A 20,429-nucleotide genomic window follows, 5' to 3' on the forward strand; every position below is an offset into this window, starting at 1 on the left:
GAGGTCTTTGGGAGCTCAAGTGCAAGAACATGCCGATTTAACTTCCAGTCACTGTTGGCCATATTGTACCCAAATATTTGTATATGCATGTGTGTCTCACATTTGCATGTACTTGTGGTGTTTGCAGGCTGAATGGCTACAGCTTTTTCCAGGAACTATGAAAAACAATGATGAAAAACCCTATTGTTTCTCCATCAACTATTGTGGAATCTATACAAAGGAGTTGTCACAAAATTGTTCCCAGCTCATTTTTTATATGGCAATGCAGAATAAGTCAGACTATGTCTATTGTCTGACCCAGTGGCTACTTTGAGATGGAATTTGGTATGTTTCCTAGGCAACCAGGGACAGCCTCACCACTCATTTTTATTAAACATGTTTACTTTGTGCTTTTTTTATCAATGATCCAGTTTATATATACAAAAGCAGTTACCGATGGTAACTTTTATTCTTTTTCTGGTAACGGTAAAGTCAAAGTATTGGATCCATCCCATCATATCCGCTACCGAAACATGAGATTATGTTTTGCATATGAGTCTGACTGTACTGCAGGCGTAAGTGGCAGGAGAAATTTGGTCATGAGCTTGAAAGACCTTTTCCTCCCAAAGCACAAATGGCATCAGTAGCAGCCAAATCAGCTATGTACACTTTTCCTATAAGTGCTCTTGCTCCCAAATTGGTGGGAATGTGAGAATCTTCTTTTAAGTTGCAACGAGCCGTATTAACCCTGTCTCATGGGGCAGCCTTGTGACAACCGTTCTGTGTGTGTGTTTCATCCCAGTCTACCTTTGCTCGGCCTGAAAGACCACTCTCCAGCTTGAAGGCCTCATTCTCCTTAACTTGACTTTAATTTTGTTGCTGTGTTTCCACACTTTTATGTCCCTTCTTATGTTTCAGAATTCCTTTTTTACTCTTCCGGCTACCTCTCATATACACCCACTGAACACCTTCCACCCAGTGCATTTCTCTTCCATGACAGATTTCTAGAAAGTTGTTTTTAGAAACGTGGGCTGTCTTTCTGCAGTTTTCAGACTCTGGTAGGAACAGCAAATAAATGTAGCCGTGCCCCATACATCACACATTGGGAGTGAGAAGTGAACTGAAAAGGGTAATTTTAAATAACATTTCAGCGTGGAAGGCATATCTAATCTTGATCCTGAGAGGCTCTTTATTGAGAAAATGCAGAGGTTTAATTAATTGATGTGCTTTCGGTGCCCAATCTTACAGAAAAAGCAATTAATAAAACAGTATAAATGGTGAATGTAACCAGCCTCAAGCAGTGTTTTTTGATATGATCACTGCATGTCCACAAAAAAGGTTTACAGACCTACTGCAGTGCAAACATAAATGAAGAGGTATAAGCGAATTCCATTTTGAAAGTTAACTTTTTCTTAAAATTCTTTTTATTAATATGGATGACTATATTATATAAAAACATGCACATAAAATATATATACTATAATGTAATTTATGTGTATATAATATACACATTTATGTTTAACAAAAATGCAAGTTGTGCTTGCATGTACACACAAACATATGCACCCAAATGTAAATTAAAACTCAGAGCAGCATTTTGAAAATGGTGTTCATAGTTGTAATTCTGCTCCTGCAAGAGCCCAGGGGAAATTTAGGTCTGATATGTGAAAATGCTTGCAAGGATCCCCATATCTCAAACCCACTCAACTTGTTTAATGTTTGCCTTCTGAGTGTCCTGTGTGGAAGAAGATACCCTTCTTGCTGCTTTCTAAGCCCTTGCAGCGGAAGCCTCTCTCTGTTGCTCAGAAATCTCCAAAGGTGGGCAACTTGTAAGGAAAATTTTCCTCTGGAGAAAAGCAATTACAGTAACTGTAACTGGGGTTGCAGTCCAGCTGGTCTCTCACATAAATCTTGTTTTCTGTCAGCCAGACTGGTGACTCTGCATTGTAAACTTGAACTTTTGCTGCTCTCGTTAAACAGAACTTGGGTTAAAGGGGTTTAGCACTTTTGTTGGTTTTGCGTGGTGCTGGTTTCCTTTTATTTTGTACCTTAGCTAATAATATATTTGACCTGAACTTTGAAATAGAGTCCTCTGCAGTAATCATGTCATGTCCTTCCTTATAGCCAGATCTTATTCCTGCATCTTTTCATCCGTGCCCACTAAAGGAAGAAATATCACTAATGAGCCCTATTCAGACCTAACGAGTCTAAAGGGACTGACAGGTGAGTTCTGGTGGGTATAGCTATGGGCAGTTTAAGATGCTACTCCTTCTGGGCTGTGTGCTTGGCCTCCTGCCAGTCGTGACAACCCAGTGCTGACATAGCAGAATGGAATATTTTAGGGACTCATGTTTGAGACGCGGGTGCTGCTACACCACCCTGCTGCTGGGCAGGAGCTGCGGCAGAGGGAGTGGGGTGGGCAGGTCTGGGCAGAAGCATCCTGTGGCGAAGTCTGTCAGAGCCCTGCGCAGCGGCACCGGTCTCGTGCAGGTGGCTCTGTCGACGCGCTCCCTCTCAGCCAGGGCCAGGCATCCCCGTGGCCCGTGGTGCTGCTGCGATGCCGGGCTGTGGGTCTGAGGAGCGGGGAAGGGCAGGCTGGGTGGCTGTGGCAGGACGCGATGTCTGGCCTCCAAGGGGTCCTCCCATGGGACAGGCTGCTCAGCTGGAGCCCCCATGTGTCATGATGCCCCAGAGGCCTGAGCATGTTGTGCCCTTGTATATTTTTTAGCCATTTTCCTCTTTCTGGCAGCCTGCTCTGTATTTTAACCACAGTATTTTGACCCATGAAAAGCTGCAGCTAGCGGTTGTGTTAGCTGTATAGGTATAATGCAAGCCGGTATTCAGCCACGTGTAAAGCAGTGTCTGTTTTCCTCCACATACCTTAATCTGATTCTTGATCTCAGTGCTGCATTACCCATTATTTTTTTTGTACACTGTGATGGATCTCTTGCAGACTGCAAGGCGTGAGGGGGCTTAACTTGAAACTGTACACAGTGGGGGAAAGCAGCTGGCGATGATAGAGGGGAGAGTCAGAGCCAGCGTCAGAAGATACGTGCCCTGTTGTCAGTAGAGTGAGGTGGAGTTTGGCTTTTAGCTACCGTGTGTGATTCCAGAGAACTGCTCTGAGTCCAGGTGGCAGAGGGATGGATGTGGTACCTTCAGCAGCGCTAGAGCAATGCAGTCTCTACTAGAAACCTAGCGCTTCTTTCCCTTTGTTCAGCCCTGCGTCTCGGCAGCCTCCTTGCTGCCCCGCTGCTTAAAAGGCTGGAGGGCAGCGCTGGCCTGACTCTGCGGTGGGACTCTGCCCAGCAGTGCCTCCGCTCTGTGTTTGGCCCCTTTGGTTGCTGAAGCACCTTGTTGCCACTGCCCTGCGCTCTAGCAGGAAGGACACAGCGAAGATTTCAGTCTATTCTCTAGCATTTAATAGCTTAGAGATTTTCAAAGGCTTTGCTTGGTGGGGTGGGGTAGCAGTGGTGGTAGTTTTTCAGTGTTTTGGGGTTTGGTTTTCTTTGCTTTTGCTGAGATTTCGGTTTGCCCCTCCCTGCAGTGAGTTGGTTATCAGATTGCAGCTCCCAGAGCTGGGTTACTTTCCTATGCGTGCCACCTCCTCCAGCCCGTCATCTTTTCAGGTCTGTTTTCTGGTCCCTTAGATAAGGGAGGGCAAGGGGGAAGGAAGGAATGAAAGCAGCAGCTCTTATAGCTGTTATAATAGCTTTCTGCGCAGAACAATGAACACAATGTGATTTTTGGAGGGATTTATAAACAAGTTTTGAAGCCACAGAGGGAGTATGTTCTTACCCTCAAGGCACATATGCATACTCATTAACGTTAATGGAAGTTGCAAGCATTGAACAGAAAATAGACCATGCAGTGGTAAAAGACATGAAGATCTAGTTACCCGCTTGGGAATTGCATTGTGCCCAAGACTTGGCAGTTGGTACTTAAGCTATGTTGTGCTAGTCTATCCTGTGTAGTTAGTGTCTTTTTTTTTTCTTTTTAATTTAACAAAGTTACTTTATATATTCCTCATTTCTCTTTTCACATTAGGATGCTGCTCATTTGCTGAGAGACACTGCACCTGTGGAAAAAAAGCACAAAATTGAATGTGCAGCCCCCCTGCAGTACAGCTATCTCTATGTTCTCAAGGGTGATGGAAGCTGTGATGTTCTTGATAATGGAAAAGCCTTAATAACGCGAGTTCAGGGAGCGTTGCGCTGATTTACCAGATCGACTGCAAAGGCAGCCAGTGCAGGAGGAGGCTGCCTGCCCTAAACTGAGACTAGTAAACCCTTTAGAATGCTCGTGATTCCTGCTGAGCGTGTGGGCCCCGCTGCTCCAGGGCTCAGGAGAGTTTATAAGCCAGGTTGCGGCCCCAGGCCCAAACTGCAGTTGTGAATTCACACCGTGCTGCCCTGGAATCAGCAAAGCATCTAGGATCTCAAAGCAGTATCGGGTATAATGCAGACGTGTTGAGTAGGAGACTTTCTCCAGGGTGCTGGCGCCCTGAGATCTGCTCACTGTATAGGGTCACTGTGGTCCCTGGACATGCCAACAAGGCAGGGAAACATGAGCCACTTATTCATGCAGCCAGCTGGGATCTAGGAGAGAGTATTGGCACAGGTTTCACATCATATGAAAGTCATTAGGCTGCTTTTAGAGCCAACCCAGCCCTGGAGGTAATTCAGCTGTGGTCTAGAGGTGTCTGAATCAATAATTTTTACCAAAAAGACCACAATGAAGACAGAGTCTCTGCAGAAAGCTATTATGTGGATGCTCTTGTCCACTGCATGGTTAATTTGCAACCTCGAAAGACAGAGCCCCTATGTAATTGGAAGGTTATAGTGTCAACAAATCCATTCGTTGTCATAAGGTCACTGTATGTCAAGCCTGGGATACTGCTAGAAAAAAATGTAAGTCATTGTATTTGTGGCTGTATTTCATTTTTTATTTTGTTTATACCTCAGGGAACCATAATACTGGGCCTTCTTAGTACTTCCACCTGTGAGCTGAAATACTATGAAACACCAGATTCTTGCATTATTTTGCATCGCTGAATGGCTCTGAAATCAGGGCCAGGAGAGGGGAGGAGGAGAAATCCAGGTAATTCTCTTGCCTCATTTTGACAGCCCTTCAGAATTTGTTAAGTAAACTGAAATGCCCATGAAACTACAAAAATTAAAAATTTTGGAATACTCATGCTATGCTTCTGTTTTCCATACTGTCTTTGGCATTGTCTGTGAAAGATATTGTGAACAAATGAATAAGGGCTTGAGATATCAGACTGAATTCCTAAAGTCCCTGTTTACTCTCGGAGCTGGTTTGTGATAATAGAGATGTCTGGCAAAATTCATTTGGAATTAAAGGAAAAAACACAAAACGGCTGTACTTTTTATTCCACAGCAAATACGTTGGATTTCCACCTCTTCCTCTTACCTTATTTTTATCTGGTGCCCTAATTCTGTTCTCGTTAAACAACCCAATGACACAAATCCTTATGGAGTGAAGCATGACTAGAGCTCTCAAAGCATTTATTGTCCCCTTCCCTGGCAGGGAAGCAGCCTACACTCATTCTGGCTTTACTGGGAACACACAGTGCTTAGCAGAATCACATTCCAAGAGATTTTAGTCTGGCTTCAGGTGAGATCCTGTCATGGCTATCCTCTGTTTCACTGGTAATTTCTTTCTAATGACTGTTTGAATATAATAGTCTTGGTTGGTGCACTGGTTTGTTGCTTTCATCTCTTCCACTTGGCTTAATGCTGGCTGACATCAAGCAACATATGCTCAACATGCTACAACTGTGTTTGGCACTTCATGCTTCTCAGGTCGTACGTGTGCAAATAATGCTGTGTTGGGATAACGTGCACAGCAGTGACAGCTCAACAGAGCACAGTTTCCTTTTTGCAATGCCATCAACTTGCCTGGAGGCCACAGTGTACCAGCCTGGGCTTTTCATAGATGTACAAGGTGAAAAAAAAAAACAAGCACACACAAATTCTGTGCTAATTTTAGTGGGCATAACTTTGAACTGCTGGCATGTCAAATAAGAAGCACATCCCTCAAAGTCCATTGTGATTTGCAGCTAGCTGCTGGTTCAGGGTGGGGGAAGGCTTAGATGTGGGAAGTAAAAAGCTGGAGCATGGCGTACTTGACATCATGAGGAGGCATCGCTTAATATCCATCTCCAGTGCAGTGGTGTAATATTTGCCATGGCTTCCATCATTTCTCTGAGATATTCATGAATCGTACTCTGCCTTCAAATTCACAACCAGCTTTTATATAACGAATATATAATTCTAGCTCTTCTTACGCTTAGCAGTAAAACAAACCAGTATTGCAAGTACAGGACTCTCTGAGCATAAACATGCCTGGAAAAACTCAACTGTGCGTTGGGAGCAGTATAACCTTTGGGTTGTTGGCCCTAACAGTCCTTTGTGGGATGAAGATTTCTGGCATTTTTGCCTCCGTGCATGACTGCAAAGGGACCTGTCATCCATTTCCTCTTGGTAGAATACCGAAGGATGGCTTGGCTATAAATCTTGCCTTAGGATCAGTATGATGATGCCACAAGTCTCCTCAATAATGAAAGTTTTAATGGGGTTAGGGTCTTGCTTATGACAATGGATTGTCTCTTAATACTTGGATTTTGGTGAAAAAGATGGTAAGTAACCCTTTGATTAAAAGAAAGAATGAAAACACCACCACAACCAAAAAAAAGCAAACATGAAAATCTGCACCAAGCACAAACTTAAAGGTATACCACTGGTGTGGATTCAAAAACTTGATAATATGTCTAGCCTGTTTATTTTCTCAAATAAGAGTTTTTGCAAACAAAAGCATAGAAGCTTAAGGTATTCTATGGTTCTGAATTATTTGTTATTTTCTGTTAAAGATGAGATAATTTTTACAGCTGTTGTGGATAACTATCTGCAGTGAGTGATTGACTTAAGATCCCAGTTGTGCAAATACATTGCTTGCGTGTGAGTAAGTGTTATGCCAAGTAGAGACTTCTGTAAATAATACCAACCATCTCCCAGTGGTGTAAGTGGAGAAACAGGGCTCTTCACAGCTCTGCCACTGCCTCGGATGACCTTGAGCATTTCACTTGGCTCTCAGTGTCCCAGATTCCTCCTTTGTAAAATAGAGATAGTGACGAGGGCTTTGTTTTGTGAGGTAGGTTGCAATCAACTTATGACCAGAGTATTTCTGCTCACAGTCAAAGCTTGAGCTAATGGGGCACGTGTGAGTGCTTTTGTGAACAGCACTGTAGAAAGAGGCTTTTAAATGGAGAAGGGAATACATGAAAAAGACTGGCTTTGCTTAATGTGAAATTCCGCACATCTGGCAGGGTTTCATTTGTGGACTCAGGGCAGTCACTGTGGAAATGAGGACATGAAGCAGTCTTCTCAGCTTAGGAACCGCCCAAAGTTCCCTTTCCCAACCTCCTGTTGGGATCACTGATGCTGCAGTGCATGAATAAGAATGGCAAAATCTGGGCTGCTATTGTGATCCAGCTCTGTGAAATGCTAAATGCACAGACAGTCCCAGGAGATGGCAGTTGACAACCCACCTCAGAGCTTGGGATGTTCTGTGTTGTCCTTTACCAGAGGCTGTGCCTCAGTGGTATGGATGAATTCCCGCAAAGAGCTTTGCTTCTGAACAACAGCAAACGGAGGCAGGCTGTAAACTCTGGGTGTCCTGTGGTGGTGCAACTGCTCGAAGTGTGGGTGCGTCCCTGTGTCCTGGTGACAGTGGGAGTAGACGATAGTTTGGTCTCCATGGGGAACTTCAGCAGCTGCAAGATAGGATAAAAAAGAACATTTTTTGCAGTGGGAAGTTGCTTCGCAAAGGAAAAGGATAAGATATGTTACCTGAGAAAGCTGACTGGGGTAACAGTTTCAGCAGTCACTGGCTTTTCGTTGGCAAAACCAGCACTGGCTTGTCCCTACGCCCATGCCATCGCGTTCTGCACTTAGTTGAACCGTTAGGGCTGGCGTAGGGGCTGTGCTGTAAGGTTGAATGGTTCAAATTATAAGTAAATGGGAAGGAGCAAGGGAAAATGGAAGGGAAGGAGAAAAAAGGGAAGAGAAGAAGAGGGGAATGCTCTGTGTGTGCTCACTGCAAAATAGTGTGGGAGAGACAAGGGGAAATAACAACCCATTCATGTAAGGAGCTTTTGGGTTCTCTCTCTCCAGTCATACTCTGGTGGTTGATGCCTGGTTCTTCCCTTAGATATTGGCTAGGATCTTTTAATATTGTGATACTGCTCTTGCTTTAATTGTCTTTCATTTACCTCAGCTTTCCAAAGATTTTTGCTGGAGCGCTCCACTTTTCCTCATTGTTCCATCTTCCGTCTTCTGCTTCTAGGGCTTTTTTCCCTTTTATGCAGGGTGCTAGTTTTTAATCAAGTCTCTTTCTTGTTCCCACTAGTTCTGCCTGTGAGTTGAACAGAACAGGTTCTGCAGTCGTGGCAGCTTCTGGCAGCAATTCCTCTGTTGTTTTCTGTGCTCCATCTTTGTCTTTTCATCCTCCGTCTTGCTTCTCAGGTGGCACAATGAGGTTAAGCTTGCCATTTGAAGCAGGAGAGGGCTTTCTCAAAGCTCATCTGGAATGGCTTCAAAATGTTACTGTACGCTGCAGCCATACCAGGTGAATTTATGGCAATTAGGCCCAGCTGTATGACCCTTATAGATGAACACTATTACAGGCTCTACTAGTTTCACTAGACCCCTCTGCAAATGAGTGCAAGATGGAATGATAGATGCCAGGCACACAGAGAAGCTCTGAGTGGGAGGCAGCTGATAAAGTGTGGCTTGTCTGTAATTTTGTCAACACTTTATTTAGAGTTGAGGAGGAGAGAGGAGTCACCCCTATGGAGATGGAAGTAAAATGAATAGTTGCAAGGCTATTTTCCTAAAGCTGATTACACTGAGTATTTCAGGAACGCTCAGCCTCTGACCACAGAGGTGTTACATCTCCAGGCACTACTGCCTGCCTGTGAGCTGCTCTGACAATGCTCTGTCCACTTCAGCTATCATCAAATTCACCCAAAAGATCCTCAGTGACAACCTGCAGGAACTGCTTCTGCAGGGTCACCTTGTGTCCTTTTGGTAGAGGCAAGAGTGGCCCTTTAGATGAACTCTTGTTCATTGGGGCTCATCTGCTTTCCCGATGCTCCTGCTGTGGTGAGTCATTTGGCGCCTGCCATCAACCTTGTACTTTGTTTGGAGATGTGAGCTCCGTGGTGGCGCAGGGGCTGGCCAGATGTGTCATTCAGCAGCAGCCAGAGGCTTTTGATACAACAGCCTCAAGGAAAAGAGTTGCACAAAGCCCACAACATTTCTGGGGGAGAGGAGGTTAGTGAAATCTGTTGGTTCCTTGTCGCTGGTGGGAGACGCTGGGGAAGCGTGGCAGCATGCGTGGGGCTGCTGTGCCTGTGGAATAGTTGGACACAATACGTTTCATGTTGGAGTCCCCAAGAGGTCAGTGTTATGCACAATATCACCTTGGTAGGTCTGCCAGCTTGATTTAATGGGCTGCAATTATTTTAGAAGCTCGGCAAACAGATTGCTACTTATGTAAGCAAATAATGGATTTGACCTACTTATTGTATCTGTAAGTAGAAGATAGGCATTACTGTGGATCTGAAAAATGAAAAGTCTCATATCTCTGGACAAATTATTCAAATCTTTGCATATAGTCACCACTAGTGTTCTGGACAGGATATCTGTGAACCAAAGCAACAATTAAATCAAGTGAGTAAATACGGACTATTTTTCTAGGTAAATGAAGTAGGTGAGCTAAACTTACTGTTTCATTAAGCGTTTGCTCTTTCTCTAGCTTGATTTCCTTCTTTCCTGTTTTCCCCGTAAATCATTTCAGAGTTCACTATTTGGGTGCAGGTACTGGATTTAGAAATCACCCAGAGCCAGGAACTCTTGCAGAGATCACTTTCACTCAATGTCTCGATGAGTGCTGGGTCAGAAAGCCTCTGTACCTTCCCCAAGAAGTTAATGAAAATCCAGCAAGTTATTTGCCACATCATCTCCCTCCGCTATGATAGGTAGTAATCAATAGCAGTGTTGTTCCTGCGAAACCAGGAGTTGCATTGGGACTGGAGTATGCCTTTGTTTACATGAACCATGTGAACACACATGATACCACCGAGGCCTTCAGTGCCCTTTGGGCAGCAGATAATAAATGAATAAGCAGCTCAGCCCTCAAAGGCTTACTGGTATCATAGTGGGGTCCATTACATACCAAGCTCATTTGGCGTAGGTGTCGAAGGCACGTGTTGGGCAGATTTACCTCTTCCCACGTAGCCAGAAACATCCCTTTCTGAGCAGAAGAGAGATCTTTTCTTTCTGCGGGTCTACAGAAATGCTGCTGCACTTGCGATCATCACGTGGCACAGCTTGTAGAAACTCAGTCAGACAAAATGCAGAGCCTCACCATCTTCTGCGTGATATCCGGGGGATGTGAGATGGGTAGCTGCAGAGAGGGAGAGGGGGCAGCTAGCGCAGGATGACAGCTGTACGAGAACTGGGCTCTAATAGCTGCACCACAACGAAGATGTTGGGTGGGAGGCGGCGGGGGCTGGTGTCACCCATCGTTCTCAGTGTGAAATGCAGTCAGTTTGTGGGTAGCTGTAAGAATAGAGCGATAACAGTTAATTTAGAGTAAAACAGTGAAAGCTGTTCAGGTTTCATCTCCAAGGTGACAGTCAAGATACCATAAATGTTGCTTTAAAACTGAAGGTCTTTACTCTCATTGCTGATCTGTGGCTGTTTTTCTGTACTCTCTTGTGACCGTGTTTAACTCTTCAGTGCCCTGACGCTGTATATGTTCCTGCAGTAGAGCACTGAAGCCACCAACCAACAAGCACATATGCTTTGTAAATTAATTTCTCTGCAAGCATGGTTCAGTAGTTCTGTTTGCACACTCTTCATGTAATTCATCTAATGATGCTTGCGATTGATAAATTCCCATGCCAATTGCCTTTCTATATCTAGAATTCCTTCAGATTATATACAGTTACAGAATTTTTTAGTGTTACTGTTGCACTGGCTGCAAAATCTGTTTTGCATAGGCAGACTGTAGGCTATCTCAAACAGAACAAACCAGCACTTCGGCAGCAATATTGGTTGCATGTGTGGGCAGCGTGAGGATCCTTTACTCAGATTCCCACTTCCCCAGTAATCCTCCCACCTCTCCCTCCTCAGAGCCTGCTTCCACTGGAGCTGCTGTAACTTACACCCATGTAATGCCATAGATCCTGGCCCCTTGTGCCTGGGCTTCTTAGTTCAAGGATATTTTTCTAAATGGATACTCATAAATCATTGCAACCTACAAGACGTTACTGTGAGATTTTTTGTTTGCCTCCATTTGCACTCAGTTCATCAGTTTTCCTGTAAAAGGAAGATGATTCAAATTGACTTTTCTTTTCTTACATATCCAAAATCTTGCTTTTTCTGCTTTTCCAGGGCTGTGCTGACTGACAATAACTTTTAGCTTCGGTGACTAGTACAGAAAGGCTTGATTGCAAATAATTTGTAATTATTTCTCAAACACTCTCTTTTCTTTTTTTTTCTTTGCCTATTCAATGTTATCTGGAAAAAATCAGGGACATCAATTACTCATTCTTTAAAAGAACTAGGATGTGAAGTTTGAAATATATGAAAGCACAAAGCTGGGCATTCAGAAGGAGACTTAGTCACTTTGTAATTTTCTGAAAGCTTTTGGAGACCTTTTCACTGTGGGAAAGGGTAATAAGCAGAGCCCTGCTATGGAGGAGAAAACCTGGCAGTCAGACTGCTCCGGAGCGTGGCAGTTTGGGGAGGGACTCTCTCCAGCATGCTGATACTCCAGAGTTTTTGAAATATCCTGGCACCTCTGCCCTCGTCGTGATAATGCAGAAGGAAGGACCTGCAGCCCCTGCCGTGCTGGGAGGAGGCTCTGGCGGCAGGGCAGTCGGTGCAGTGGGCTGGCTTTTGCGAAGCCCAGGCAGGTATGGCCCAGTTTTGTGGCCCAGATGCACGGCCCTAAGCTGAATCTGGCAGCAACGTGTCTTCAACCACAGTGCCTATCAGTTGCAGTAGTCGTATTGTTGGATTAATGCAAAACTGAATTTAACTGCAGGGTCCAGTTCTGCTCTCTGTTATACTGGTGTTTAATTCTGGAGTATCGCTGCTGAAGCTGCTGAAGCCACTAGGTTTCCACCACTTTGAATTAGAGCAGAAATCAATCATTTTAAAAGCTGAAAGAAGTTGTAGCCAAAATAAAGAGACCTGAATACTTTTGAAGAAGTCTCCTTAATCATAGCCTTGAGACATCCGAATAGCACGTCAGTATTATTTTATGACACTGTCTTTTAGTCCTTTCATTTTCAGTATAGTTTTGTCCTCTTTAAATGCCCAAATAATTTCTAGTAAGAGCTAATAGAGTCAGGAGGGGGAATAAATATGTGCTGCGTGAAATCATTGTGCAGAAACCACCTATGGCTTGCAAACCTGTTTGAATGAATCAGATGATTCTTTTATTCCTTCCATGTTCTTTCCCTCTTTGCTTTTTTGTACTGGCAGCTTTTCTAAAAGGAAAAGGTAACCTGCAGGGAAAGGACTTGTGTCCATGAGGAAAAATGCCATTTTGAAAGCAAGCCTTTTTTCATGACAGAGACATATTCTCTGATATTACTTCAACCTAGTGATGATGTTTCTATAGTCATTTGCTAAGATGCATCTTTGTTTGTATATTTTATGACTGTTCACAGCATAGGAACATTTGCCTCCAAAAACTCCTTGGAGAAGAAGAGATGCATGTTCAACATTGCGTGTCTCCAATAGATACATTTAAATTTGCTTTTGTTTTCTACTCCTGCTTTCCAGTGATGAGAACCACTGCGCAAGGATTGATATAAACAAATGAATTAAAATAAAAACGTTGCCTAAAACACCTTAGAGCCTAAACTGCAAAAGATAGATGGTGAAAAGTGGCAAAAAAAAAGGGGGTGAAACGATGGGTGAGGCCCTGTGGCCTGTGACAAAGAAATGAATTAAACTCAGGTCTCCTGAGTGCCAATCTTTCGCACGGTTCAGAGGACTATGCCTTTTAAAATTCAGTCTTACTAAGAATATTCAAGCTTCATCCGCAGAGATAATGTAATCCAACCCAATATAAGCACTGGTGCACAAATGCACTTAAGATCATGTGCAACTCTGAACAAGCAGTTCATTTCATTAAAGCCAGTGGGGTTACTCATAGTCTCGAACTTATACATATCTGTAGGTTCTGTGCTACCCTAGAGCTGGATTTTCTCCGCTGAGTTATGTGATGTAAATCAGAATCTGTGTACCTTTGATTCAGCAAGTTTAGGGTTTAATTAAAGAAATTCTATTTCCTTTCACTCCTGGAGGCTCTTTTTGATTGAGGTACCCCTCAAAATACAGCAAGATTAATTCTTTCTGCATTTAAAGTAACATTTCTAAGAATTTTAAAAATTTTTAGGCCCCAAATCATTCCTTCACTTAGAAAGAAATTTAATTCCATAGCCTCTTGTAGAAATGGAAAGGGAGGAATTTTCCCGTTTCATGTATTTTTATTCTGTTTGTTACAGTGAACAATAAATTGGCGTGGTCACTGAACTGCAAAAACTGGTAAACACCCAAAGGACAATAAAAAATGACAACATTCATTTTAGTTTTTAGATGTTTTCACTCATTCCTTATAGAGTGAGCAAATAATAAAAACCAATGTGGTAACACATTTTCATATTTCAGTCTCTCCTTAAAGAGTAAAAAGATACTTCAGAAGGCTAAGATGACAAGAAGCATTCTGTATTTCCAAAATTAACTATGAAAGGCAGATTATCTGGGCATGTCTGAAAGCTATGCATAACCTTTGCGCTACAAATATCTCATTTCAAAAATGTCATATTCTGCTTATTCAGTAGGGCTTCCGTAAGGCTATTTTAAGCACTGTGCTTCTTGCTTCTAGACGAGAACTGAAGTTACCGCAGCCTGCATGGTTTGTTTCACTTGCAGTCTATTACAGCTGGATAATTGCTTGGTAGTAGGATGCTGTTAAACACAGAGAGTTCCTGCCCAAGCAGCGTCAACTCCATGAAGTCCAGTTTTGTTTGCAAGGATCATCATGCCTCCAGTTTGTCAACTGTGGTAGTTTAGGGGGTTCTGATGCAAAAAAGGGACCACTAACATAGCGCCCCGAGCTCCCGCAGCCCCACAGCGGGGCAGCTCCTGTGAGGGCAGAGGACTCTGTATCAGTTGCTGACCTATCTTCCTCTGATCGACTGCATCTGCTCAAACTCCTCCCAGACCAGGCAGTCTCTTGCGTTTGTGTGTCTCTGTAACAGAAGGACTCACAAGAGCTGTGTGGTGCCATTTGGCATGGCTGGTTAAGGGAGCACGCAGCTGGTAGGGAGAGAAGTAGTCCTCACTTTCATTTCTCCCATTTAGCTTTGGGTCGGGCCCCGTGTGCTCTACAGTGTGAGTGGCAGAGTCTCCAGGCAAGTTACTGGCGACAGTTGCACCAAGGACGTAGTAATCCATATTGAAAAGCACTTAATTACTCCATGTTTAGAGCAGACAACACGACAGTATGTGTGTCACCAATATGTCAGCATGGTTTGCTTTTCATAGGAGTTTATGTTCCCAGCAGGCACTGAATGCTTTTTCTGCCCGATAAATGTCAAGTACTTAAAGCAGTCTTGCCTGTTCCTCTCCGAAGATTGCCAAATAATCCCCTTTCATTGGCTGTGGGATCTTGCCAGGGCTTCTGCATTCATGCACATTTGTCCCTGCCAAATGTTGGTAACACAGGAACTGTACAAATACTCTCTGCTCCTTTCATTGGCTTTGCACAGCTCTGCTTGGTTGCAGGATTCCCGTTTTTTTTTTTCTCTGTTATTCTGGGCTGGAACAGTAGTTCATGATCCATATTCTGTTATTGAGTGTGCTGTAGAGTTCAGCCCTTGCTATGGAGCTGTGTTTCAGAGTAGAAACCTTTGTTAAATAAACATGAGTGTCTTGCATCACAGCCTTCCTAAGGCTAGTTCAGTTTGCCTCCTGAATGCCCCGCTGCGGCTGAGGGGAGTTCCCAGTCACAATAAAAAGATTCCTTTGCTCTTTACCTTATTCATTTACCTGTGTATTTTCTCTAGGAAGTCTTAGAGCACCAAATGTTCCTGCTCTGTGTAGCATATAGGAGGTAACTCTGTACCTTTATAAGGTTTATAAAGTATTTAAAGCATTTAGTTTTAAAAGTCCAGTTTGTCAAGGAACGGAAAAAAATCTCAGTACCATACCACCTCCTGGAAATAGATGCTTGAATAAAACAAACTGTGGCAGGGGAAAGAAAGCTTTTAATAGAAAAAGCAAAGTAAATCTTTCACCTTGTCATGTATTACCCCGTGTATCATACAGCAGGACTGGGTCATTTGACCTTTCTGTTGATAATGTCATCAAGATATTTTAGTCTAATGCTACATATCATGCGATGGCAGATGAGAATGCTCTGTGTGTCACTGCGGTACTTAATTTCAACCCATGCAAAAATATTTTACAAGAATAGATGGCAATATGTCAATCATTTTTCCATGACATTTCTCATTTCCTTATCAGTACTGTAATAACTTGTGAATGTCGTGTATGCAAACCCCAACAACTAAAGACAGGTCTAGACCACGTGGCAGAACCTCATCAGTGGGGTGAAAACATAAGGAGGGAAAAGGCAAAATATGCTGTTTCTAGCAATTTGTTTGAAACAGAGTACTCAACCACTTTTAGCTATTTTTAGGTAAAAATATCAGTTAACACCAGCCTTGAATGACCGGCACAAAAGCATCTTTTGATTACTTAGTCCATCATTAACATCACTCCAGATAAAGAGGTGGAAGAGTGGGGCTGTTAGGCAGAGCACGTTCTCAGTGTCACACCTGTGGCACAGGAGATGTAGAAGACAGCTTAGGGAACAGGGGTCTGAGGAAGGCAGAGGAGCGGGACACATTGGTATCTCAGGTACGCATTAGGAGTGGTGGCATGGTGCACAGGGTACGGAAGACTGCAAGAAGCCTCTCTGTACAAAATGCACAATTTTCAAATGCAGCAAAGTCTGTAATCCTTTAGCTGGTCTAAAGTAGAGTTCAGGCCCTGGGCAACATGTTCAGAAACGATCAGGCAGTTTGTGCCAGTCTCATAGACCGTCTCTTCATTTTAATGACATCAAACTGAAGGAGATTGTTTTTGCCAGGGTTGTGAATCAGATTAACAGAGGTGTGGAGAAAGGACTGAGATCAAGTTTATGTCAGTAGAATGTATATGAACGTAATAATGCAAATAACAGACTAAATGGAAAGGAAATGGTGATTTAGCTGGAAGCACGGTAAGAAGAATCTGCTAGAATTGTCAAATACATCAGAAGTAGTATTTTCTTCAAAACCCAAATGATTCTGGTAGCCTACATCTCATTCCCAAAAGTCTATCCTAATACATTCAAGAAAATTAATTTGGGTTAATTAAAAAGACAAATTTAAAGTGCATTAGGATATATCCACATAGTGAAAAACTATCAAGCTACCAAATACTCTTATCTGTGGTAGCTTTTGCATGTCCCTAGCCTGCTGCAAAGTGGAACACATTAATTGGAACCCTCACAAAAGCTTAATATAATTTTTTTTAGGTTTTGTGGGTTTGGGCTTGCCAGAAATGGCAAGTTTTCTTTTTGTTTTTGTGTTGTACCTTAGTTATACATTACGCTTAAACAGATGCTGTTGATGAAGAGTGGTCTCTTTACTTCGTATGTGTGCACATGCGTACGTTCACAGCTCCTTATTCCCAAACAAAAATGGAATATTGTTTAACATCTGCCTTTATTGCTATGCCTTGTAAGAAGTGAAGAAAGGTTATTTGGCAGATCAAAGCAGAAGTGTGACAAAGTGATAACACTGTGTTTGAATGCTCCTCAGATACTGACCAAATCACGTTAGGAAGATGCTGTAATGCAGGCGTCCTCCAGCCCGGAGCCGGAGTCCTTGCAGACTGTCAAAATACTGTCTTTCAGCTGGCAGAGCAGTGTCTCGATGCCGGCTTTAGTAATGCGTTTGAGGCTGTTTCTAAAAGAGGGTTTTTAACTCCATGAGCACCGCCTGCTTGGTTTAAGATTAGAAATTTGCTGGCTGTTTTCTGATGGCTCAGCAGAAGGTGTCTGGAAATTTCTCTGAGCGCTGAGTTTGCAGTGGCAGATCTGTAGCAGTGAATTGTGAGGAGCAGCAAAGTTTGGTAAGACAGGAAAGCTGCCGTTCTAAACTAGCCTGCAGTTTAGGTTTTTTTTTTTTAATTGGGAAACTTACCAATGTGGTATCAAGACTTTCAATGCAAGAACTATTTACCCTATAGAAATATAAAATAGGTTTAGTGTATGTGGTAAATTTTGTTTCTGAATAAGTTTGTTAAGTCCACTTAGGATAAAAACTGACTTCAGCCAAACATTTAATGAGGCATTTTATTAACCCCAACATTTAATGAGATGTTTTATTAACTATTTATGCAGAGTAAACAAAATGCAATTTTCATGAGTTTTGTTAGTGTTTAATTCATAAAGGATAATTTCTAATAAACCCTTGCCCTCTTATTTCAAACAAATTTCATCACAATGTTTTGATTTATAATTTCAAAGACAAAATGGTCTATTGTTTCTAGAAGTAACCTGGTTGGGAAGGATCTGAATATCTGTATCTCTGCGAGATACTTTGCTCCCCCTTGACTTCACTAAAGTTGTGTTAATTCATAGGATAGAGTCCAGATAAATGATTAGGGTTATCCCAACGCAAATTTTACAGTATTTGTATGTGTGTGTTCTATTTCTCAGTCAGTGCTGAGAGAATTGTTGTGCTTTATGCAAGAAGTTACTATAAATAAAAAGGTCTTGATTCATCACTGTGTCACTGCAGAGTTACGACACTAACATTCCCATATGAACGTCCAGGATCTTAGCTGTTCTTTTGCAGCCATAAGGAGGTCATTTGGATAGCTAGTTTTTTTGTCTTTGGCAACTCCTTGGGTCTTTAAAATCCCACAGCGATATTTGAAAAGCATAGTATTTAAAAATGGAAACTCCTCTGCCCAAAGAGTTTGGGAGAGAACAGATGTCTTGGAGGAAGGGAAGTACCCACTAGCTACTTAATACTGGAGTGTCAGAGAATTCTGGGGGAAGATTAGGAGTATTTTGAACAGGGTGTTATTTTTATAGTGTTCTACTGATGTAATACCAGAGAAAACCAGCAACGGGCTGGTCCCAGGAAATCCATTGAAGAATTATGACACTGTAACAGAGATCCTGTGGTTGACAAAGTGTGTTACATACTTCTGATGAATTTATATTTTGTTCTGTTTTCAGTGTCAGCCAAACCGAGACCTCACAGTGATGAATACACAAAGAAGATTCCACCTCCTAAGCCGAAACGAAATCCAAACACTCAGCTAAGCACATCTTTTGATGAAACGTATATCAAAAAGCATGGCCCTATGAAGACAACACTCACTAGGGATGCCTCTTTGTCGCAGGTCAGCAGTCCTGCCCCAGACACGGAGGAAGAAGAGCCTGTTTATATTGAAATGGTTGGGAATATTCTCAGAGACTTCAAAAAAGAGGAGGATGACCAAAGCGAAGCAGTCTATGAGGAGATGAAATACCCTATATTTGATGATGTAGGCCAAGATTCAAAATGTCAATGTGAATATGACCATCACACTTGTTCTTCTCAGTGTGCTACTCCCACAGTGCCTGACCTAGATTTCACCAAGTCTTCAGTGCCATCTACTCCCAAGGGCTTGCTTTGTGATATACCCCCACCATTTCCAAATCTGCTTTCTCACAGACCTCCACTGCTGGTGTTCCCACCAGCACCAGTGCAGTGTTCCCCAAATTCTGACGAGTCTCCTCTAACTCCACTAGAAGTCACAAAACTTCCCGTTTTAGAAAATGTGTCTTACATCAAACAACAAGCTGGAGCTTCTCCATCTTCACTGCCACCTCATACACCAGGCCATCAAAAACTGGAGAAAGACCAGACAGTATCTCATGGAACTAGCACCCCTGGGCACACCTCCTCACCTCCTCATCCTTCTACCTTATACAGAACACAGTCTCCACATGGTTATCCTAAAAGTCACTCTGCCTCACCTTCTCCTGTCAGTATGGGTAGGTCTCTTACCCCCTTAAGCCTCAAAAGACCTCCACCTTATGACTCTGTACATTCAGGAAGTCTCTCAAGAAGCTCTCCATCAGTGCCTCATTCTACAGCCAGAAACACATTGCAAGAAGGAGGAAAGATGGTAAATGCCTCGGTCAGTACCTACGGGTCATCATCTCAGAGTGGTTCCCGTTCTCGGACACCCACCAGTCCTCTGGAGGAACTAACCAGCCTCTTCACCTCAGGACGAAGTCTCCTGCGGAAGTCCTCCAGTGGCAGAAGATCTAAGGAACCTGCAGAAAGTAAGTTCTTGATGTAATTTTTCCTCATTCTTCCTTGTATTATAATATCTTTCACTATATTGTACTAAATCAAACGCTTGCAAAATTCAAATACCTCAGAAGTCTGAATTCCATATATAAATTTCTTGTAATGGGAAGAAAAGTAATTACTGTTAATTGCATTAGTCTTCATATTGTTATATTTTTAAGATTTTTAAGTATGCATATTGCACTATAGAAGTACAATTCATGGGTCGGTCTTGTAAAACCAGTCAATTTTCATTAACTTTTCCAGTTGTAGGGGTCCCATGTGAGCTGGGATCTTCCCACCATGTCACATCCTTCCTTCCTGATGGATGCTGAGACACAATAATTGTCCAAGCAGTTTGTGGCAAAATAACCAAACAGTAGGGTTTTTTGGCAAAGATCCATTGATCGCCCTTAACTTGGCCAGTGACCACGGCGTGTCTGATAGCAACCAGAGAGAGGTACCAGCTTAAACCGTTCCTCTCTTTCCCACTGCCTCCTTCCATACTGTGCCACGGAGTATCTTTCAGCTGTGCTAGTGTGACTGGTTGGGAGGCCACGCTGTGAATCGATCTGAAAACCAACACGACCTATAACACATTACCCACACACAGAGAAAAGCAAGGGAGGAAGTTGTGCAGGAAAACCTTAAGCCAAGACTTTTCATATGCAGTATCATAAAATCATTGTCCCAGATGCATTCGGGTTTATGCAATGTATGCCTATTCCTGAGCTGGTGAAATATGGAAACTCCTAATGAAATCAGCAGGAGCCACAGGTGTGAGTGAAACCAGAACCTGGCAGCAGTATTTCTGTTGCAAAAGCGTTCCCATTCAGTGGTGCCAAAGACAACGTCTTGCAGTGGAAGGTGGCCATAGCACGTTTTGTCAGAGTGCGAAGTGGGCTCAGTACACTTTCTCCTCCAACTTCAGTAAAAT

At 42.9% G+C, this 20,429-nt stretch overlaps 1 protein-coding gene across 1 annotated transcript in view; it reads left to right on the forward strand.

The window, feature by feature from the left end:
• The window catches only part of NYAP2 (neuronal tyrosine-phosphorylated phosphoinositide-3-kinase adaptor 2), a 116,620-nt gene that overhangs the window by 67,405 nt on the left and 28,786 nt on the right, over positions 1–20,429 (forward strand). The window contains exon 4 of the mRNA XM_009889788.1: positions 18,388–19,485. Within this exon, the coding sequence (XP_009888090.1) occupies positions 18,388–19,485 (1,098 nt within the window). The remainder of the gene's footprint in view (positions 1–18,387; positions 19,486–20,429) is intronic.

This window comes from Charadrius vociferus, unplaced genomic scaffold, assembly GCF_000708025.1.
Source record: "Charadrius vociferus isolate BGI_N301 unplaced genomic scaffold, ASM70802v2 scaffold650, whole genome shotgun sequence".
Taxonomy (NCBI): domain Eukaryota; kingdom Metazoa; phylum Chordata; class Aves; order Charadriiformes; family Charadriidae; genus Charadrius; species Charadrius vociferus.